The sequence below is a fragment of the Camelus ferus genome, chromosome 18 (assembly GCF_009834535.1).
Source record: "Camelus ferus isolate YT-003-E chromosome 18, BCGSAC_Cfer_1.0, whole genome shotgun sequence".
Taxonomy (NCBI): Eukaryota; Metazoa; Chordata; class Mammalia; order Artiodactyla; family Camelidae; genus Camelus; species Camelus ferus.
In genome coordinates this window covers 6,746,969-6,768,641 of record NC_045713.1, presented here as the reverse complement: position 1 = coordinate 6,768,641, position 21,673 = coordinate 6,746,969, and the positions used below count along the sequence as shown (strand labels likewise).

General features: G+C 59.9%; 2 protein-coding genes across 10 annotated transcripts; one reads left to right on the top strand and one right to left on the bottom strand.

Annotated features, from left to right (window-relative positions):
* The first annotated feature begins 1,316 nt into the window (after window positions 1–1,316).
* GNB2 (G protein subunit beta 2) lies at window positions 1,317–6,564 on the top strand. Its single transcript, XM_032459681.1, has 10 exons — window positions 1,317–1,487; window positions 3,761–3,906; window positions 4,110–4,148; window positions 4,267–4,373; window positions 4,695–4,758; window positions 4,842–5,004; window positions 5,099–5,165; window positions 5,495–5,696; window positions 5,789–6,005; window positions 6,086–6,564. Exons 2-10 carry the CDS (start codon window positions 3,850–3,852, stop codon window positions 6,190–6,192), a joined length of 1,023 nt encoding a protein of 340 aa, XP_032315572.1. The 5' UTR covers window positions 1,317–1,487; window positions 3,761–3,849; the 3' UTR covers window positions 6,193–6,564.
* Window positions 6,565–6,859: 295 nt separating this feature from the next.
* On the bottom strand, window positions 6,860–21,561 carry GIGYF1 (GRB10 interacting GYF protein 1). 9 transcript variants are annotated; one of them, XM_032459664.1, is made up of 29 exons: window positions 21,291–21,551; window positions 18,136–18,255; window positions 16,988–17,225; window positions 16,128–16,275; window positions 16,017–16,048; window positions 15,768–15,919; window positions 15,552–15,681; window positions 15,358–15,453; window positions 15,083–15,194; window positions 14,862–14,970; window positions 14,513–14,553; window positions 14,124–14,294; window positions 13,664–13,917; window positions 13,426–13,534; window positions 12,812–12,949; window positions 12,509–12,609; window positions 12,122–12,293; window positions 11,837–12,003; window positions 11,620–11,720; window positions 11,425–11,538; window positions 11,196–11,296; window positions 10,956–11,038; window positions 10,744–10,866; window positions 10,437–10,664; window positions 10,013–10,197; window positions 9,751–9,911; window positions 9,500–9,666; window positions 9,288–9,417; window positions 6,860–9,193 (listed from the first exon to the last, which is right to left on the bottom strand). In XM_032459664.1, the coding sequence occupies exons 6-29, from the start codon at window positions 15,800–15,802 to the stop codon at window positions 9,141–9,143; spliced, it is 3,081 nt and encodes a 1,026-aa protein (XP_032315555.1). In that variant the 5' UTR covers window positions 15,803–15,919; window positions 16,017–16,048; window positions 16,128–16,275; window positions 16,988–17,225; window positions 18,136–18,255; window positions 21,291–21,551; the 3' UTR covers window positions 6,860–9,140. The 9 variants fall into 9 exon arrangements, with proteins under 9 accessions (XP_032315555.1, XP_032315558.1, XP_032315557.1 ...); XM_032459667.1 differs by having other exon boundaries at window positions 10,013–10,194; window positions 11,425–11,535; window positions 15,768–16,048; window positions 21,291–21,553; XM_032459666.1 differs by having other exon boundaries at window positions 10,013–10,194; window positions 15,768–16,048; window positions 21,291–21,552.
* Window positions 21,562–21,673: the final 112 nt, after the last annotated feature.

The window sequence follows — 21,673 nt, the reverse complement described above, 5'->3', positions numbered from 1 at the left end:
AAATTCTAACTTCTAATTGACATCTAATATGTACTGCTAATGTATCATTGAATGGGTTAATGCACATAAATTGAGTTTGTGCTTAACTAAGGATGTGCTTTTTTGTGGGGGGGGAAGGTAATTAGGTTTACTTATTTATTTTTAGAGGAGGTACTGGGGATTGAACCCAGGACCTCATGCATGCAAAGCATGTGCTTTACTGCTTGAGCTATACCCTCCCCCAGGATGTGCCTTTTAAAACATTTATTTCTTTAAGAAATGGTGCTTTGAAAACTACTTGTAATGCTCTTAATAGACACTAAAGGAAAAGTGTCTGTTTTGATACTTTTACCTTTAAATTGCATGAGGATTCAATGAAAGCTATTCTTTGACTTGAACTTACCAAAGCACTTTCACAACCCACGGGGATCTCATCAGTCCAAGATGACTTGCAGGGCATGTAGCCATCAACACTCTCATTTTACAGATGTGGAAACTGAGGGCTATACTTACATTTTAATACATTTACAGGGATGGTCCAGAGCAGGGTTCATCAAGAGGCCAGCACTGATATCACTACACACAGTAAAGTCGATAAAGCTGCCTTCGTTCATATCGCAACTCTGCAGCCCTAGAAATCTGTTTCCACTGCTATAAAATGGGTTCAATGCCCGTACTTAACTTCAGAGCATTGTCGTGAGGATTAAATAAGTGTGGACTCAATAAATATGAGTTGTAAGTACAGTGTCATGCAGCTCTGTAAAGAGTTCTACAAAAGCCCTCTGGGCAACGCGAGGTCACTGCCTGGGCAGGGCTGTTTTCACAGCATACCTGGGTTCCCAGGGGCCAGCCCAAGTCCCCACTCCTTCCTGCTCCTGCTCGAGGACCTTCGGAATCGCTGCTCTTCCCCTCCACCGCCTAGAGGCCGTCGGGCCTGCAAGGCGCGGGTAGCAATCTCTGTAACTCCACCTCCTACCGAGGGGCGTGGCCTAACCGGTCAGGGGGTGGAGCCAAATTGAGAATTTGGGCGTCGAGCTTCCTTTCTCAGTCTGGAGCCGCCCAATCCGGGTGGGCAGGTCACGTGACCAGCAAGAGGTTTCGCCCTCCTTTATGCCCGTACCACCTCTGCCGGTCCCGGGGGGGATGTCTTGCACCTTTTCGGGAAGCAAAGCATTTGTTTTGGTCCGTTTTGCGTCGAAATAGTGTGGGATAATATCTTGGTTGCGACGGGGTCACTCTTTACCCCTTAAGTGGTATTTTTCCTTCGGACCTCCCCCCACGGAGTAGTTGGTCTCGCCCAGCCGGGCCCTGGGCGCGGCGGCGCCGGCCGCGTCACTGGCGGGCGGGATCCCTCCGCTCTGGGGAGAGCAGCGCTGGACTGTTGAGTTGGGTGACTGAGGAAATCCATCCGCGTCGCCGCCGCTGCCGCCGCTGCCGCCTCCGCCGCGGAGGAAGACAGGACCTCCCGCGCTCTTCTAGCGACCCTCTGCAGAGTCCCATCGCCACAGGTACCTCCGCTGATAAAAGGAGTCCTCATCCCCCCCAGCCCCAAATTCCCATGGGGGGAACCTCTCTTCCGCCTGTCTCCCCGGTCTGGCCTCTCGGGAGCGGACGTAACTCCCCAGACCTCCTCTCCCTTCTTCTGGCCCCGTCGCTCGCAAACCCGGAAGGGGAACTGGGGGGACCCTCGCCCCGAGTAAACGCACACGTTCCCTGCATCGTCGGGGTTTTTTTTTTTGCCGGACCCTAGACCCCATCCCAGCCCTACCTGCCTCTTGGTCCCGGAAAAGTTGGGGGGGCTAAATTCGTGGCTTCCTCTAGGCCCCGTCCCGCCCCCTTCCACCCCCCCCACCCTCCTGCCTGCCCCTGGGTAGCGCCCCTCGTGTCCTTCCATTTCGCACCCCCGTCGGCATTCGCCTTGCAAAACTCCAGAATCCTCAGAGGCAGGCAAGGCCGCGAGGCCACCCTTCCCTTCATCTCCACCCTCAATCTGGGTTCTGCCTGTGTCTTCTGGCCCCATTACCCTAGACTGGAGATCTCGGCGCCCTATTCCCTTTAGTAGTCCTAACCAACCCCACGCTTAGCTCCCGGGAGTCCCCACCCCCCGCCTAGTTTTCTTTTGGGCAAAATGGAGGTCGTGGGGGCCGGAGGGCCAGGCCCACTGCGCTTCGCAGCGCGGCACCGGCCCGCGCCTTCCAGCTGGCAGATCCGGGGACCCTCTCTTGTGCTCTCCCCTTCGCCCTGCCAGACCTGGGGAGGCGGTCGCACCCCCATTTTTCCTTAGGGCTCCTGCTGCTGTATGCCCAGAATCAGGGGCCGCCGAGGGGGCCCTGGCGGGTGATGGGGATTGAGGGCTGGGAGCGTCGCCCCCGCCCCCAGCGGCTTCCTCCTGGCTTGTTTCCTTCTGCCCAGAGCCTCTAGCGTTGTCGTCCGGCCTGGGCTGCTGGCGGCTGGAAGGAAGGGGCTTTGTCCGGAGCTGGGGCGTGGGGGCGTGGGGCTCTACCCCCTCCCTTTTTTGGAGGGTCGTCCTCTGGCTCTGGTGTAGAAAGCTGAACTGACAGGGGAAATGTCAGTGGGGAAGAGGAACGCCCAGGGCCTGGGGGAAGTGGGAGCAGGGTGGGGGACGCCTGGGTCGGCAGAGTGCAGTGTGCGTGGTCAGATCACACAGGTGTCCAAAAGGTGGGGCAGGACTCCAGGCCTTGGAGCGAAGCCAGCCAGGCCCCTGGGGCCCCGGCGCGGAGCCCACGGGCTGGGCTCTTGGGGAAACTAGGGCTCAGGTGCCGGGCCGCCTGGGGCCGCCCGCCCGCCCGCCGGCGTCTGGGAGAGAGCAGCTCCGCGCCGCGGGGCCGGGGACCTGTCTTCAGAGCCCTAATTACTGGAGAGCGGCTCCCACGGGCTTTATGCGGGCGCGTCGGGGCGAGCGGCCTCGGCACTGGAGGGAACAACGGCTTGGGGCTGCCTTCCCCGCCACCCTCGCCTCCCCTCGCCGCGCGGCTAATGGGGCGCAGCCGGTCCAGGGATAATCCGGGGTGAGCCGTCCCGAACCTATTAGCGCCCAATCGGCTTTTCCCAAATCCTGTAAACAGCCACCTTGGCCCGTTCTGGGGAGGGGCGGGAGGCTGGGTCGGGCGGGGGCGATGGGGCCGGGGGTGGGGTCACCCACCCTACAGGTCTCTGCCGTGGATGCGGTTGCCTTGGCAACCGGGCTAGGGTGGGGGCACTTCACCAATGAGGTGCTCTCAGTCCGGGTGACGGTTGCCTAGGCAACCCCACGAACAGCCCATCTTTCCCCTCTGGTCTCCCCCACCCCCAGCTGGGGGTGTGTGTGGAGGGTGTGCGGCGTGTGGGGGTGCATTTAAAGAGGCACCGCCCCTTTTAAAATTAGGCGCTAGGAGGGCGGTGCCTCTGCGGGCCCGGGAAGACGCCAGGTCTGTTTTCGAAGGGACTACCCCCCCCCCCCCCCACCTCCGGCCCCCAGTTCCTGCCGCGAGTGTCCCGCCCGGGCTGCTGTCCGAGGGAGGGGTTTCCCCTGCGCTTCCTCTTGCGCTTCCCGCTCCGTTTCCGGGGGGCGGGAGGAAGATTGGGGAAGTCAGCTGTTCTCGGCAACTGTCTCTCCTGTGCCAGAGACCCTGGCTCTGTCCCGGGGACCACGCCACCGCTGCCGCCTCCTCCTCCTCCCTACTCCGACCGGTGCTTACCCCTTCCGGGCAGCGCTTCAACCCCGCCTTTCCCCCTTCTACCCCCGTGGCCTTGGGCCTGACGTCAGCCCTGCATCCCCCAGGCCTCGGGCCAGCGGCGAGGAGCTGCCTCCCCCAGCCCCCGTCCCGCGGCCCCCAGCCGCCCCCAACCCCGCCCCACGGGCCCGGCGCCATGAGTGAGCTGGAGCAACTGAGACAGGAGGCCGAGCAGCTCCGGAACCAGATCCGGGTGAGGCCCTGGACGCCGAGCTGGGGAGGCTGAGCGGGCAGGGCCGGGTGGCTTGTGTGGACTGGGCCAGGGGAGGGGTTTTGGGGGACGGGTACGGTAATCTCTTAGTCTCATCCTCTCCACTCCCCTTCCCTGTCTTCCGTCTCCTTCCCTGCCCATCTCTTCTCCTGCCTCTGTCTGACTGGCTCTGCCATCTCTTATAGGATGCCCGAAAAGCATGTGGGGATTCAACACTGACCCAGGTGAGATGAATCCAGGGCTAGACTTGGGGTTTAGGGAAGGAGCAAGGGTTTTGAGCCATCCTGCTCAGAGGGCCCTGCTGCCTGAACCTCCCTGAGCCCGTTCTGCTGCCACTTACAGATCACAGCTGGGCTGGACCCAGTGGGGAGGATCCAGATGAGAACACGGAGGACTCTCCGTGGGCACCTGGCAAAAATCTATGCCATGCACTGGGGGACAGACTCAAGGTGCGTGTGGCTGGGGCTGTGTGCTGAGCCGTCGTCTTTGCCCTGGGTTTAATTTGTAGCAGACTGGGTGGGCAGGGGCAGCCTTGCAGATCTGGTACCATGAACAGGATGCCCATGTTGCTCAGTCCGTTTGGGAAGACCAGGACTCCCAGACATCCCCAGGGGACCAGAAACAGGACCACACCGACAGGAATTTCTGGGCTGCCACTGGGAGTTGTCTCTGAAGGGCCTCCCACCAGATGGGAGAGGGAGAAGGGTGTCCTGCCTCCAGACTGGCCTTCGCACCCTGACCCCTGTGCCTCTCCTGCCACTCTCCCACAGGCTGCTGGTCAGCGCCTCCCAGGATGGGAAGCTCATCATCTGGGACAGCTACACCACCAACAAGGTAGAGGTGGTGCTTGAGGCCGGACGGGGCTGGGCTGCAGGCCCTGGCTGGCTCTGACCCTGCGCACTGCCTCTTGTCCATAGGTCCATGCCATCCCGCTGCGCTCCTCCTGGGTCATGACCTGTGCCTACGCGCCCTCAGGGAACTTTGTGGCCTGTGGAGGGTTGGACAACATCTGCTCCATCTATAGCCTCAAGACCCGTGAGGGCAATGTCAGGGTCAGCCGGGAGCTGCCTGGCCACACTGGTGAGAGGGGCCTGGCAGGACATGGGTGCTGTTGCGGGGGGAGGGGCTGCACTGCCCTCCCTCAGAGGCCCGGCTGACCAGCCCCTTTCCCCAGGGTACCTGTCGTGCTGCCGCTTCCTGGATGACAACCAAATCATTACCAGCTCTGGCGACACCACCTGGTGAGGCCCTGTCAGGGCTAGGCCCCTGGGGCTCACCCACACTTTCTGCCTGGGAGGCCACTGCATGAGAGCTCAGAGTGAAGTTCATATGCTGCTCAAGCAAGGGTAGACCCCTCGTTGTGAACACCTCAGCCTCCTGTCTGGTGTGAGGAGGGAGAAGGGGAGACCTGTCCTCACCTGGGACAGAAGCAGGCTTCTGTTACCCAATGGCTCCTGGCACCCCTTCCATGGAGGCTCTGTCAGGCCTGGGCTGCCGTGGTGGAGGGGTTGGGAAGAGGGAATCTGTCCTGCACGCCCCTCTGATCACTTCCCTCTTGTCGCCTCTCCAGTGCCCTGTGGGACATTGAGACAGGCCAGCAGACAGTGGGTTTTGCTGGACACAGTGGGGATGTGATGTCCCTGTCACTGGCCCCCGATGGCCGCACCTTCGTGTCGGGTGCCTGTGACGCCTCTATCAAGCTGTGGGACGTGCGAGACTCGATGTGCCGACAGACCTTCATTGGCCACGAATCTGACATCAACGCTGTGGCTGTAAGTTGTGGGGTGCGCTAGGCTGATGCATCTCTGCCAGGCTCCTGGCCCTGGCCTGCGCCCTCATCCCACCCTGGTCTTGCGTCCTGCAGTTCTTCCCCAACGGCTATGCCTTCACCACGGGCTCTGACGACGCCACGTGCCGCCTTTTCGACCTGCGGGCTGACCAGGAGCTCCTCATGTATTCCCACGACAACATCATCTGCGGCATCACCTCTGTTGCCTTCTCGCGCAGCGGCAGGCTGCTGCTCGCTGGCTACGACGACTTCAACTGCAACATCTGGGATGCCATGAAGGGCGACCGTGCAGGTGAGCCAGGAGCTGAGCAGGGGGCAGGCAGGGACAGGGAGCCCCGGCCAGGTGAGTTCTGATGTCCTCCTCCATCACAGGTGTCCTCGCCGGCCACGACAACCGCGTGAGCTGCCTCGGGGTCACTGATGATGGCATGGCTGTGGCCACAGGCTCCTGGGACTCCTTCCTCAAGATCTGGAACTAACAGCCCCAATCCCAGCTGCACCCAGGCTAGGAGGGGCCCTGCCCGTGCCCACACTACAGGCCGGGAGCTTTGGGGCTGGGTGTATACCAAGCCTCCCTCCCCAGGCCACGGGGCCTTGGGTCCCTGCTCCCCTACCCAGGTTTGGTTCCTCCCAAGGCCCCCACTGTGGAGATTAAGATGGGGATAGAATGGGGGAAGAGGAGGGGCAGAAAGCCCTCATCCTTTTGCTGCCCTGGGGTTAGGGCCTCATCCCTCTGGAGGGCCAGAGGCAGGAGGTGGAAGCTCCAGGGGCTGGCTTTTTTAAAACTGGTTTTATTTTAATTTTTATTATATTTTCAGTTTTTCCATAAAGGAACCAATTCCAACTCTGTACCTGGTCTGTACCCTTGCTCGTGTCTTCCTTCCTCTAGTTCTCTGTCCCTGAAGACAGAGTGGCCGGCAGGGGCAGTGCTCACTCTTCCCCAGACTAAAGCCAAGTCACAGGCAGGAGGACCTCCTCCCCCAGCGGGTCACAGGTGTCCCCACACCCCCAACTCTCCCAGTTCTAGCCTGGCCCTGTTGGGCTGACCGACCAGAACCACCTCTGCCCAAGGCTCAGTTCCCAGCTCTGAGCTTTGCCTCTCATCCCCACCTTCCCCTTCCCCCAAGAAAAGACTCAGAGACAGAGAGGAGAACACACACCAAGTTTTATTGGGGGAAGGGGAGTATTTACAGGGGCGGGTAGAAGAGAGGAGAGTCACACAGGGTATGGGAGATTATGGGTACAAGGCAGACAACAGGATACAGAATGACCCCTGCACCCACCCTAACCCCAGGAAGGGCAGGAGAGCTGCTGGGGCCCAGGAAGATGGGCTAGGGAAGGACAGCAAGGGGGCTGAGTCCCTGGGCTGGGGGGCTCAGGGACTTGTAAACATTGACCACTCTCAGAAGGGGATGGGGGTGGGAGAGGGCTCCCCCTACACTTCCTCACAGGGTTAAGGCCTCTCCAGGCTCAAGGGCCCCCAAGTTCAAAGTCTCTTTAGCTGGGGGGGAGGGGAAGGAAGAGACAGGGAAGTGTCATCCCCCCTCCCCTGCATTGGCTGCGGCAGGGGTGGGGGCAGTTACATTCAGTCACAACAGTACCCCCCCACCTCTAATGCCGCCAAATACTGGCTTGAGGAAAGGGGGAGCTGGGGGGCCAGCAGCAGCAAGACATTTCCCCCTGGCCCATCACCCCCTTATTGCTTTAGAGAGAATATTGTCTTTTCACGGACGCTAACACTGTTGAAGCCAGGGAGAAGCAGGTGGAGGGGGCCCCTCCACCCCCGAGGCCAGCTTTACCCCCCAACACTGACCCAGTTGCCACTTTGGTGCAAAAAAAAAATCATCTCTCTGGGGCTAGATGGGGAAAGAAAACTGGGGTCACTCCCCATTTCCCCACGGCAGGAAGGATAAATACATTCATGGAAGGGAGGCAGTGGCAGAAATCTTGCCCTAATACCGCGCTCTGAGCAATGAGGTTGATGGGAGAAGTTAGATGAGAAACCAAAAAGATACAACAAAATTTAAAAAAAGAAAAAAAAAACCAAAAAAACCACGAATGGAGACAAACCCAGGTAGGTGATCGGGAATAAGAAGGTGGTAAAGGGTAGCCCACCCCCGACCCGACCCGGGAGAGACAGACACTCCCATTCTTGACCCCCCACCTTACCCAACATTAAAAACATCAGGGGAGCAGGGAGGGGAGAGGCCAACTGCTCCTCTCCCATTTGGTCAATGGAGGGGCGGGGCAGAGCTGGGTAGTCCACATCCCACACAGCCAGCTGCAGGTGAGGGGCTCCCTTCTAACAGCAGGCCCGTACTGCAACCTGAAGCCCCAAGCTGCCCACTTCTGCGGCCTCCTGGGCCCCTCCTCTGCCCCCTTCACAGGAAAAACAACAGTCATTAAGTGGTGCCTCTCTCTCCAGCTCCTGGAGGAACTGCTCCGCCCCCACCTCCTCAATGTTGAGGCAGGGGGCGCAGCAGGGGCTCACGGCCCAGAGAATACATTCATGTGGCAAGGCAGGGAGCTGGGGCTTTCAGCTTCACACCCAGGCGGTCCCCCGAATGGCAGCGGTGGGGGAAGACCCTCACCAGGGCCAGAGTGGAAGTTCTGCCGGCCTGACAGCCAGATGAGGTTGGCACCGCTGGCCCTCTTCCGTCCACCCTGTCAGCCGGCGCAGGATGGCAGCCGGGGGCGCTGAGGCAGCCCAGCCCATTTGTGCAACTTTCCCCAAAGCAGCAAAGCCAAGGGGCGACGTTGGCCCCCACCCCAGACACCTCTGCCACAGTCACAGCAACAAGGGAGCCGTTCACAGCGGGTCCGGCCGGCGGGGCTGAGGGGGCCTCGCTGTGCAAACTGCTGGCACCCCAGCTTCCAGTTACCCCAGTGGCCCACCTCGTGGGGTGGGGAGGGGAAGTGCAGCCTCGGGGGCCAGGCAGGACAGGTCTGTGGGGCCCATGTCCCCACTGCCCCAAAATAACAGTGTGTTTTTTCTTTCAGTCTCCTAATCAATTTTTTTCATTGTTTTTCTTTTTTTCTTAAAAAAAAAAATCCAAAAAAAAAAAAAATCCAACAAAAACCCCCAAAAAACCTCTGTGGATCATCCACTGCACTCCTTCTATCCCCAAAAGGGAAAGGGGTGCTTAGAGTCTAGTTCTTAAACAATTTTTTCATCTCCTTATGTTTTCTTCAATGTTGTTTAAAATTTTTAAAAAAGAAAGAAAAAAAAAACCCTTTCCCCCAATCTGTAAAGTGCCTCGTGGTGGGTGAGTTAAGGTGCATCGTGTGGTTTGTAACAAGTGCTGGGGACCCTGCCCCTGCTTCCTCCTATGCTCCTCGTGGGGAGCCTGCAGGCTGGGGACCCAGAGGTCCAAGCTGCTGCCGCTGCCCTCGGCCTATAACCCGGGGCGCTGGTGGGACGGGCTGGTCAGTAGTCATCCACGCTCTCGATCTCACCAGAAGGTCCATGCAGGGAGTACCCTGAAGCCAGGGGAAGCTGGGTTTGAGCTCTCCCACCCAGCTCCTGTCCGGCACTGAGGGAGGACCATTCTCCCAGCTCCACCCCCAAACTCACCCAAGATGCTGGGGTCCGAGTGCAGCATCAGTGCCCGCCTCTTGGCCTTGCTGCCCTCCCCAGGGCCGAGTTTGGTGCTGTGGTTGGTCTGAAAGGCCGTCTGCAGGGAGCTGCTGCTCAGCCAAGCCTCCTGCAAGGCAGCAGAGAGAGAGGGCAAGTCAGGAGGGCGCTGGGAGCCCTCACCCCCTCTGGCCAGGGCTCTGAAACCTCACCTGCTGCTGCTGCTGCCGCTGCTGGCTGGCCTTCTGCTTGGCCCTCCGCTCCAGGAATTGTTTGGCAAATTCTTTGGCTTCCAGCGTGTCCCCCAGGCAGGAACGGATATAGTCATGGACATCGTAGGGGGATTCCACCTCCTTGAGGATCGCTACAGCCATGGGAACTGCGGGACAGGAGGCAGCTGTCAGGGCCCACCAGACGCAGGTCTGGAACCCCTGGCCCGGCTTCCCAGGGAGCACTGCCTTACCGTCCAGGCTGCCTGTGGTACTCAGCGTGTGCAGCATCTGCTCACACCACTGGGTGAAGCCATCCTGGGGCCGAGGGATGCCCTGCAGCAGCTTCAACAGCTTCTCTTCCTCCTCTGTCTTTTTGCGCACAGGCCGACCTGACAGGTGGCTGTACGAGTCACTGAGCGGGATGAGGGTGAATGAGAGGCAAGAAATTAACTCAGGTGTCCCGTATCCTTCCCCCGGGGCCGTGGCCTGGGCCCTGCAGGCCCTGGCACCCACCTGAGAGAGGGGCTGCTGCGGCTGTTCTTCAGGCCCAGGCTGCGGGCCAGGCTCCCGCTGCTCTTGAGGGTGTCCTCCCAGAGTCCCAGGCTGCTGCTGCCCCCACTCTTGTCGGGCCCGCCCCACAGCGGCCCAGCCTCAGATACCCACTGGTTCAGGGGGGCGGCACCCAGGCCCCCGAGCTGCTACAGATGGCAGAAGTCAAGGTGGCCCAAAAAAAGAACACACACACTCAAGAATGCTGAGTGGGAACGTTCCTTCAGGCGGCAAAGGGGGGCAGGGCGAGGGCTGCACAGAAGAGAGGGTCCAGAGTCCCACCTGGACCAGTGCGCGCCCACCCTGGAGTCACCCTGGGAGTGGACTGGAAGGGGTGTCCCAGGGCCCCAGGGTGCTGGTCAGTGGGGACCGGGCCCGGCCTGCTCACCACACGGTGGTTGGGGGCCTGGGCCCGAGACGGCTCCCGAGGCGGGGGCTGCTTGTGCATCTGCCGCTCGCCCTCCAGCTGCAGCTCCAGCAGTGTCTTCATGGACAGTCCCTGCTTGGCCAGGCCGGCCCACAGTGGGGGCGGGGAACTGGGCGCAGGAGGCACAGGGACAGCGGCCACCGCCTGCTGCTGCTGCAGCAGCTTCAGCAGCAGCTCCTGCTGCCGCACCTGAAGCAGAGACGCGGTGAGGCCGGCGGCCGGCCCCTCGCCCCGCCTGGGCGGGCTAAGGGTTCAGCTGGGCCCCGACCTGCTTGCGCCGAAACAACTCCTCTTCCTCCTGCTGCTGCTGCTGGCGGCGCTTCTCCTCCCGGCGCTTTCGCTCCTCCTCCTCCCGCTTCGCCCTGAGCTCCACTTCTCTGCGCTCCTGGAACTGGAGCCATGGTGATCAGGGGTCATGCCTTCCCAGACTGGGCCCAGCCCCCCGACACCCAAGCATTCCAGCCCAGGGCACCCACTCACTTTATGTTGCAGCTGGAGTTGTTCTAGAATTGGACCCTGAGTCGAAGAGTTAATTGGTATGTCCCAAAGACTGGCCTCACCGCCTGCAGGGGGTAAAGGCAGCTGCAGGAGAGAGCTCAGATCCCCCGGCTGTAGGGCGCAAGGGGAGGCGCAGACCCCAGCTCCCCACCTGCTCAAGACCCGGGGAAGGGACACTGGGACTCAGAACGGGTCAGGGCGGGGAACTGGCTGGACACACACCTGACTGTGATGAGGCTGAGGTATGTATGTCCCAGAGAGGGCCCGAGTCTGGCACCGACAAAGACCGGTTCATCGTCGGGAGCAGATTCTGGTCCCCACCCCTGAAGAGCAGAGCACTGCCGCTCAGCCTAAAGCCCGTCTCCCCACCTCCCCCTTCCCACAGCCGGTGGGCTCTCACACGTGCAGCCACGCAAAGACTGCTAAGCGAGAGGCGGAGCAGCCCACAGACCTGGGGGCTTTGAGAGCTTGGAGCTGCTGCAGGAACGCGGCGAGCTGCTGCGGCGGCGGCACATCCCCCAGAGCTGCCTTTTCCCGGAGTGCGCACTGCGGGAGCTGGCGACTGCTGAGATGCAGGCGTGCGTGAGGGGGCAGGCCACAGGACCAGCGCTGGCCCTACTCACAAGCCCCGCTAGGCCCCCCATACCTGCTGACCAGCTGAAGAAACTGCTGGTGCTGCAGCTGCTGGTACAAGGCGGCTGCTGCCAGCTCTTGCTGCTTCTTCAGCCGCTCCTGGTCCATGTTTCCCTGCGTGAGTGAGAGCATTCCCGCAGCTTTGACCTTGTCTTGCTCTGCACCACCCACCGCCGTCCATGAGGCTCGCGCCTCCCGTCCCTGCTCCACACTAAGGGGCAAATGCTCACCAGCAGTGGGGGTGGTGAGGGCCCTGGGGCAAAGGGCACACGACCCCACATCTTGATCACCTCACCCAGTGGCTGGAAGCCCTCATCACAGCCCCGCTTCACCAGCAGGGCCATGGAGAAGTAGCCTGCCTGGAACCACTCTGCCATCTCTTGGGTCGTGAAGGGGCCTGGACCAAGGGAAGGGGGACCATGGTCAGGAAGGTGCACCAGAGAAGCCCTCGATAGAAATGGTGCTGTCCCTTGGCCTCAGCAGCACCCCCAGTGTCCCCCATTCCCCTTGGGCACCTTGGATCTCCCCCTGCGGGTCCTTGTAGAACCACTTCCGGGCTGCGCCGTGGCTGAGGGGGAGGGCAGTGGCAGCTGCAGAGTGGCGCAGGCCCTGGGCCTGTATGGCAGCTGTGAACTGCTCCTCCTCCAGAGAGCTGTCCTGCAGGGAGGCCACGAGCTTCTCCGCCTCCTGGGAGCCCAGGGAGAGAGGGAAGTCTCAACTGTCTAATCCCATCAACACTGGGACGGGGCTGGGGCTAAGGTTGGGTGGGGTCAAGAGGTCAGGTCCTGAACACAGCGGGACAGATGGGGAAAAGCTGGGAACCATGGTAAGGACAAAAGGAACAAAGGCTCTCTGTCTCCCAGATACGGGAGGGTCCCTAAAGCTGTCTCAGGCCCCCCCACCTGCTGCAGGTGCTTCAAGCCTTCATCATCTTCCAGATCTCCTGGTGGGCCAGGGGGTGAGCCCACCCCAGGACTCAGCTGCATTCCCCTCATGTCATCTCCTAAACAGAGCGAAGAGAGGACGGTGACATTGGGGGAGTCCAGAGAAGGGGGAGACAGTCCCCTATGCCCCTCATACCATGGAAGTGGGCTCTAACTCTGCCCTCCCTGTGACCTCCAGTGCATTTCCTTTCCCCAGAGAAGGGGAGCACTTCCCCCACGACCCCAGACACCTGGGAAAGGGCGGCCCCACCCCCTGGCTACCTTCAGCTGCCGGCAGGTCTCTCTCCACAGCGTCATCGCCTTCCCCATGAGCTCCCCAGAGTGGGCCCAAGGTAGGCAGTGGGGATGGGGAGCTGGACTTCTCCTCTTGAGGAGGCAGTGGGGTCAGTTCCTTCCCTCCTGAAAGGAAAGGATAATTACTAGAATGCAAAACCAAAGAGCTGGAAGGCCTTAAAAATGATTTAGCACAAACCCTCCATTTGTGGCCAGAAGGGCCTCTAGGTATTGAGCCCACCCACGTAACTTTGGTCAAGTCCACTAACGCCTGGTGAACTAACACCACACACCCCACCGCACACACTTCCTCTTCTGCCCTGCCAGTAATGGACGTGCCTCCACATCACCATCCACAGCTGTACCCACCACGCCATTGACTTAACGCCTTGTCGTACAGATTCCTTGAGTGATTTTCAAAGGTCATTTTGATCCTGCTTTGATTTTTATCTGACACTCAGCTTTTCAAACACAGCCCTGCTGTTTCCTAGTTCCTCCCCACACCGTGTCAGCACCTGCTTTTCTCCTGTGTGTAAGCAGCCTTCTCCCAAAGGCAGGCAGAAAGCAGCATCCTCGAACCCAGCTCAAGGCCGCAGGCTCACCTGCCTCGGGCCCTTCCTCGTCCAGCCCTTCGGAAGGCTCTTCCTCCTCTTCCTCCAGACCCTGGAAGTCGAGCTCCTGCTCCTCGGGAATGGGCTCCTTGGGGCCCTTCTGCATGGGTTAGGGGATAGGATTGGGAAATGAGGAGCCAAGGATAAATGGGTGGAGTGAGAGGACCCCCTCAGGGCAGGTTCCCACCAACCTCTAAGAAAAATCTCCCCCTCGCCTCCTAGCAAATACCTTGAGAGGCAAGAAGGCCCCGGAGGCATCAAAGGTGCCCATTTCTTCATCCTCATCGTCCAGGCACCACTCTGGGAGCCCATCCTTGTCGTCATCAAAGCCGTCAGCCCCTCGGCACCTCCGGAGGTGAGAGCTGCCTCCCCCACCCCGCCCCTCCTCTTCACCACACCCTCCTCGATCCCCTCGCAAATCAAAGTCAAACTTGCGACGCCGGTCCCCATGTTCCCGCCAGCCAGCAGAGCGGGGGCCGCCATCTGGGCAGGAAAAGGTGGAGAATCGGTATCCTAGTCAAGCCAGATCCGCTCTTCTGCGACCCACCCCAGGCCCCCTCCACTGCCCAGAACCACCAGCATTTCCGGGATGGCTCTCCTACCAGCCCCACTCTGGAACTCTCTGCACCCACCCTCATGGGAGGTTCTCGCCGCCCACCACCCCACGCCCGTCCAGGCCCCAGTCTCACCAGGGCTGGCTGAGCGCCAGCGGTCGCCATCTCGTCGGGGTCCTGCCCCAAGTCTCCAGCTGCCCTCCTCCTCTTCCTCTTGCTCCTCTCGGAGAGAACGCCAGTTCTCGCTATCTGAGCGGGCATGCTCCTTCCTCGGGCCAGCCCCTCCCTCCTCAAACCCGGATCGTGCTTGGGGGTAGGGAAGACACAGTCAGCGGATGGCAGCCGCAGTCCCTGCAAGAATCTTACTATACGCACCTTGTCGGTAAAGAGAAGCCCAGCTCCGGGCCCTCCTGCCCCACCACCTCCCTCAGGAAACATCCCCCAACTGGGGTCACCCATTTCAGTCCTCCCCCACCTCTCAATGACCTCCAGGGCCTGGCCACCACCCTTGCCACTCTCCATACCTCCATCCCTCCTGGCTGACTTCTCAAACCGCCTCTCGCCTCTGCAGGACAGAAAAGTGTGGATCAGAGGACAGTTTCCTCCCCACCTGTGGGATCTCTGCTCACCTTGTCCATTTTGCCCTGGGTTGGGGGTGGGGACTGGGCTTGGGAGGGAGCCGAAAGGGGTTCACAGAGAGTGGAAGGAAAAGGGCAGGGCCACAGGGGGTCAGAGGGCTGGAGAGAGAGCTCTCTGACCAGGGCTTTTTTGGTAGGTCTCCTGGTGCCCTCTGATGACAAAACCCAAGCCTCCCTCCATCAGACCCTGGGGCCTCTCTCAGCTCTCTCTGTGCCACCTCCTTCCAGCCTGCACCTGTCATCCCAACTCTGGCTACGCTGGATCTCCCGGGGGTTTCGGCCAAAGGTCCCGTCGCTTTCTTCAATGCTTCTTTGGTAAAAGCAAGTGTCACCACGACCGCGGCCTGGAGAAGGAACAAGGTACACATAGGAAACCAACCGGATCACCTCTCCAAATCCTCAAGACCACAGGCCCCACCTCTGCCCGCCCTGGAACATGTCATCACCCCCCTCTACCTCGGCTTCGAGTGCTGCCCCTGCCACGGGAGGCGCCACCAAGGGGGGGGCCGGCCCCCTTCCCCATCAGCCTCAGCACAGCCACACTGTTCACTGACAGGGAGAAGTTTCTCTGAGGAGGGAGCCAGGGGTGGGAGTGAGGACCCAGGCACCCGGCCCCGGCCACCACCACCCCATCCAGAACCACTACCTCCACCACCTGCCCTCCCAACTCCAGCCCCTCTTCCAAGGTGAGGACAGCGCCCAGCACTGCAGCTGCCCGGGCCTGGCTCCACCTGCTCCTCCTCCGTCAGTGGCTCCAGTGCCAGGGGCTGCAGAGGCTCCTCCTGTAGCACCGCGGCGAACTCCTTGTCCTGCAGCTCATCGGGGACCTGTCAATCGGGCAGGAGGCACCACATGCTCCTGGGACCTCTCCACTGGCTGAGACCAAGTGGGCAACCGGGCAACCGGGCCACACTGCACCCCCTACCTTGCTCTCCTTGACATAGAGAGCCAGCATCTCCTCTCGCCCGTAGCGGTAGTCGGCCAGCTTGTATTTGGGCATGGCGGGGGATGGGGGTGGGGAGGCTACACTGCCACCACTAGAGAGGGCCCTCAGCCTGGAAGAAGGAAACGAGAAGACAGGAACCTGAGCAGCCTTATTCTTCCCTGCTTCTCCACACCACCCAAAGCATGTCAGACTCACCACTCGGGCCCAAAGTTGAGGGTCTCTGCTGCCATTGTGGAACTGGGCGTGTCTGAGAGGTCAGAGGAGATGTGCAGGGGAGGGGTACCTGGCGTTCACTCTCCAAACACCTGTGGAGGCGTGGGGGACACTGGGCCTTGGAGACAGCACACCTGGAGAAGCCAAGAGGATGGGGAATAGGTCCCCACCTACACAGGCACAGTAATGGGCTCTACGAGGACTCCCCTAAGCCGGCCACGTGCCACTCACACCATGAGTTAACCAGAGTCACGTGGGAAGACCTGGGGAGGGGAGGAAACAGGCAGTTAGAGCCCATTCCTGCTTCTGCAGGGGACTGCCCTCCCTCCGGCCCAGACTCACCTGGCAGCCTTGCCCAGGGAAGCAGGTAGGGCAAGGGCCGGGCTCTCTCCAGGCAAGGGCCTGTGCTGGAGTGAACGAGGGTCCCCAAAAAACTGATCGTTAGTCTAGAGTGGTGCCCAGGGAGGGACCTTCACATCTGGGAAAGATCCTTAACGAGAGATGAAGGGAAGAAAATGCGGTTAAATTAATGGTCAGACAGACCTCCCTGCCTCCAGCCCTCCTCTACCCTGCCTAACAGAAAGACCCACAGCTGCCTAGAGGCTGCTGGTTATAGCACAGGGGACAACGGGCCCTGCTCCTCCTCACCTATGCCCTCCACACATCAGGCCTCATGAGCAGTCAGTCCACTCAGCAAAGCCTGGCTGAGGTGCTCGAGGTGTGGCAGAGCGCCAGGCACCTCTCCACAGCTCAGCACCCTCACCAAGTGGCCCAGCATTCAGTAGATATTTAGGACAAAGACAAAACACACACAAACAAGCAAGCAAAAAACCCACTAGGGCCACAAATACTCCAGAGCAAGAAAAGGCTAGTTATGAAGTGGATTAGAAATTGATCTAGAAGCAACATTACCTCTCCTGAAAAAACTCAGGTTTGGCTGCTTGGTGGCTAGAACCCAGGGACTCGGTTTGGGAAGAAACCCGGTAAAAGGGAGCAAGGGGCCTATGCCAAGGCCAGAGAAGGGGCACACGCTGAAGGCTGCAGGCAGGCAAGTCCAGCCAGTGTGCCCAGGGCCCATTTATCAAACAGGAATCAACACCCAGGCCCTCTCCCTGGGATCAGGGAGAGTTCGATTATAAGTACAAAGAGCCAAAAAGGGCGCAGTGTTACTGCGATACAGCCTAGGAAGCAGGCTCTCTCACCATAAAGTAGAAACAAGGTCAGTTACTGAGGCTGACAGAAGCAGCCGCGGCGGCAGTGACCTATCCGGCTAAGGAACAGCAGAGGAGGCTCTCAGGAGGTGGCTCATCCCTGGTGGTTCCCAGCAGAGGCTGGTGGGCAGGTTCTCAGGGAGCCGAGTGAGGGCTTCCCTCAGTGGCTGGGGGTGTGGCTGGACCGGGGTTCCTCCACAGTTCCCATCAACTCCGAGACTCCACAACTCTGGGAAGGAAGGAGGAAGAAGGGTTTCTACCACAAGAGCCAGAGGAAAGAGGCTTTACCCTGTAGCTACAGACCAGAAGACAAAGCAAACTCCATGACAGACACAGGACCCACCCCCAGGATCCCAGCATCCTAGTGAAACGCAGCTTTTGAGACCACCTAGAGCAGGGCTGACCTCCCCTGGCACAGGCATCTCTTTTACAGCAGCCCCAGCTGGACACTTCTGTAGACAGAGTGCGCCACGGCACACTCAGCCGTCGGAAGAGACAAGCCTGTTGAAAAGTTCTTTTTTTGCATTCAATTCAAGTAGGCCTCCCAGGACAACACTTAGTTCTTTCTACACTACAACCCTGACGTAATCTGGCCAATGAATGAATCTCAAAAACATTAGCTAAGTAAAACACGCCAGTCACAAAAAGAACAAATACTGGATGATTCCTCGTATGTGAGATTCCCAAGGGAGTCAAATTCGGAGAGACAGAGAGAACGGTGTGTCAGGGCTGGGGGACTAGGGGAGTGGGGAGTCATCTAATATGCATAGAGTTTCAGCTTAAATGAGGCAGATGAATACATTCTGGAGATGGGATGGACGGTTGCACAACAAAGTGAACATATCTGACATCACAGAACTGTGCCCTTAAAAATGGTTAAGATGGTGCATGTCTTATCTTACCACCATTAAATAAAAGGTTTAGGGGAAAAAAAAAACGTGGGGATAGCTATCGCATACCTATGTCTTCCCCACTCCAAGAAAAACACCCCAGTTCCTTCAGACAAACTCGGGAGAGGCTGTTCTGAGCCTCCTCTAGTTCACCCCAGAAGAGCCTCATCTTCTGGACCTACAAGACCAAGAGTCCTGTGGGCATGGAAGGCTGCTGTGGGGCGAGGGTACAGGAAGGGGACAACTCACCCTCCCACCCTTCCAGGGAGTGGCACAAAAAGGGTGCTTTCCACTTCCAGCTGGCGCCTTTCCGTCCTAAGCAGCAAACTGAGGAAGAGTGGCTGGCTCCCGGTGTGAGAAGCAGGGAAACTGCAGAGGTGAGAGAGAGGCAGTCAGGCAAGAGGATGCAGAGGAGGAGTTGGTGAGAAAGGTCAAGTGCCTGGGTGGGCCCAGCCCCAGGAGGACGGGGTCACAGGAGCTGGTGGGTGCCTGGCCCCTCCTCAGACTGCGAGCAGCACACCACCCGGTTCCAGAGCTCCACACAGGTCTGCGTCTTGTCCATGTGCCTCCTCAAAGCTGGAGGTTCTCAACCCGGGGCAATCCTGCTCCCCAGGGGTTATGTGGCAACATCTGGAGGCACTTTTGGTGGAGAAGTGCTACTGGCATCCAGCGTACAGAGGCCAGGGATGCTGTTAAACATCCCACAGTGCACAGGATCTGGCCTCAGGTTATCAACAGTGGCAGCCGAGAAACCCTCCCACAAGCCTCGGGCAGAGGTAACACCTATTGTCTGTTTATGGGGAAGAACTGAAGACAAGAGAAACCAAATTTACTCCAGCTCATTCTCCCCTCTGAAGAGCAAGGAAAGCACCCTCTGATTACACTGTCCCATGAGAGAAACCTGAGTTCCTGCCAAGAGGGAAATCCTCAAGAAAAGAATAGATTAAAAAAACTTGTCTTAAGTTTCTCTACCACAAACTCTCAAAGCCAAACGAATGGATTCCTTTCCAGTGAAGGAAAGAGCAGGAGGTGGCAGGCAATATCTGTTCCTGGGGACAATATCTGTTCCTGGCTACCAGGTCTCAGGGTGTCCAGCTCCCCCCCACCCTTCAGCATCTGTCTGCCTCTCTACCCAGCCCCGTCCGGCCTTCTCCTCCTCAAGCCACAGTATACCCTCAGTCCCCAGGCTTCTGAATTATTGCTATTAAAAGACTGCCCCCTGCAGGAGTCGAAGGGAGAGGACACACACTGGTCCTGCGTGCTCACAACACCCCAGGGAGGGAAGCTTGAGGGAACAGGAGGGGAGCGTGTTCTCTGGGGTTCAGAACTCACAGGAGAAGAATAAGATCCAGAGACTAGACTGTCCCAGTACACACTAAGTTAAGAACATTATTTCCTCATTCCATCACCCCTAAAATTAGCCCTAATCCAGAGCAATGTGCCTTGGCACAAGAAGGCACCACTATTAACAGAAGTGGAGTCCCAAATTCTCCAACATTTGAGCAACCGCCCAGCCCCAAGCCTGGTGGTGGTGACTCCGCCCTTTCTCAGGATGGAAAGAGACTCCATGCGTGGTCTGATGAGAACTCTGAGGCTTAAAAAGAGGTACAAGCCCATGTTCTTCCTGGCTGGTCAGTCATCCCAGCTCTGAGCCATCACGACAACGCCCTGTGGCATGTCTAGTAGTTAACGTTTTCAAAGCACTTTCACACTTCACCTCATTTGATCCCGTCTGCCCACTTGCCCAGGCTTGGGCTCTGGCCAAGGAAAACAAGGAAGGGAGGCTGAAGCTACCCTAATAGGAGCCCGGACGTCCCTGAGACCCTACCCCAGACTGGAGAAAGGGCACACATGCAGCAGGAACCACCCCAAACTCGCAAGCACACTTTGTGAATTTTAAACCACTTTTCATCTCATTACAAATTTTTTGTTAGAAATTTTAAAAAAATCCTTCCCAGAGCCACCTCTTCTCACCTCTTCTGCTCTAAAGTGGGGCTGTTTTTTTCTATCCCAAGCTGCCAACTACAGACGTAAAACCCAGGGCAAACCGGGGTCCTTTAAGCCATCAAACTACACACAATGCTGCCACATCCACTGGCCAAAAAAGCCAGGCCATGAGTGTAAGAACACAACTCACTTGACTGTAATCACCAAATGGGACCCTCGAGGCCCCTAGTCCCCAGGTTATGGCAGCAACACAAAGCCCAGATCTGCTTCAACCCTGCCCAATGACATGATAGACCTACCATCTAGGAGGTAAACTGAGGCTGGAATGAGTGTGGGTGGCCTGGGACTGCACAGGAAACAATACACATGAAGGAGCCACAGAGCAAACTCTCACACTGTGACCAGCAAAGGGGACCAGCCTATTAGTACTCATGGTGTTTCAGGTGCGAAGCCAAGGGGTGGGGGCCAAACTGCAACCGCACATCAGCTCTCGGGGAAGAGGAGAGGTTGTGGAGGCTGATCTTTGGAAAAGCAGCAATGAGAAGAGGGAGTGAGACTGGGGTGGTGGAGGAAAGGGCCCGCCAACAAGTGCTAGTTGAGCATCTCCCAAGGCTGGGCCGTATCTTCAAACCAGACCTGGAAGCTTAATTCTGGAATGACTGAGGAAGACGTGCGAGGTGAGGGTCTCTTTAAAGTTAACGGGGGGGGGGGGGGCGGGGGGGGGGGAAGCAAAGAATGCGGGGCCGTGGCCAGGGAGGTGCTGCTCAGGGGAGATGGGCTGGGAAGGGTGTTTCATACGGCCGAGGAACCCGGAGGAAGGAGACCCCAATGACCAAGCACTACTGTCGCTCGCTGAAAGGAAACTGAGGCGAAGACCCAGACGAGTTGCTTTGGTTATGGGGAAAGGCTTCCACGTTAGCCAGTCACGGAACGCTTGGACTTTAAGACCCGCAGGGCCCAGCTAATTCCGATGAGAACCCGGAGGAACGCTGAGGGAAATCTGCGGGGAGCGCCGGGCATTAGGGTCGGGGGCCCCCGCGCGGAGGACGCGGGAGCGGGGAGGTGGGGAGCCCCGGCCGGGCTTCTGAGGGGCCGCAGGGCGACCGTTAGGAGCAAGGCAGTAGGAAGGAGGCGGGCCGGTCGGGGAGGACAGTGTGCCCTTCAGGGAGGGGGCGCCAGGTGCGTGGGGCGTGGGGCGCGGGCGGCCGGCCCCCTGGAAGGGGCCGGCCTCCCTCGGGGCGGCGCGGGGACCCGGCCCGCGCGGGGGGAGGACCGGAGGGCGGGCGCACCGAGAGGCGGGGGCGGCGGCCTCGGGAGGAGACGGGGGAGGGTCCGTGCCGGCGGCCCGCGCTCCCGCTCTGGCTCTCGCAGGCTCGGCGCGGCCGCCTCGGCGTCGGGGGCGGGCCTGGCCTGGGCCCGGCCGCGGGCCGGGGTCCGCGGGGCCGCCGGGCGCTTACCGCGGCGGGCGGGCGGCGCGAGGCTCCGGTCCCGGGGCGTTGGCGACGCGCGGCGGGCCGGGGGGAGGCGGCGGCGGGGGAGGGGGCGCTGGCGCTCCCGCGGCGGCCGCTCCTCTCTGTTTGTGTTTGTAGCAAGATGGCTGCCCGCCTCGCACCACGTGACGCGGACGCGGGGCCGCGGGGCCGCCCCCTCCGCCCCCGCCGCCGCCGCCGCCGCCACCGCCGCCCCCCTCCGCGGCTCCTGCCCGCTCCGACCCTCACGGCCTGGCCCGCTCCCCGCGTGCCCCGAGGGCGCGGCCCGGACGCCCGCCGCCCCCGACACCCCCCCCGGCACGTGACCCGTGAGCCCGGTACCTCACGTGACACGGCTTACTGTGGGCTGG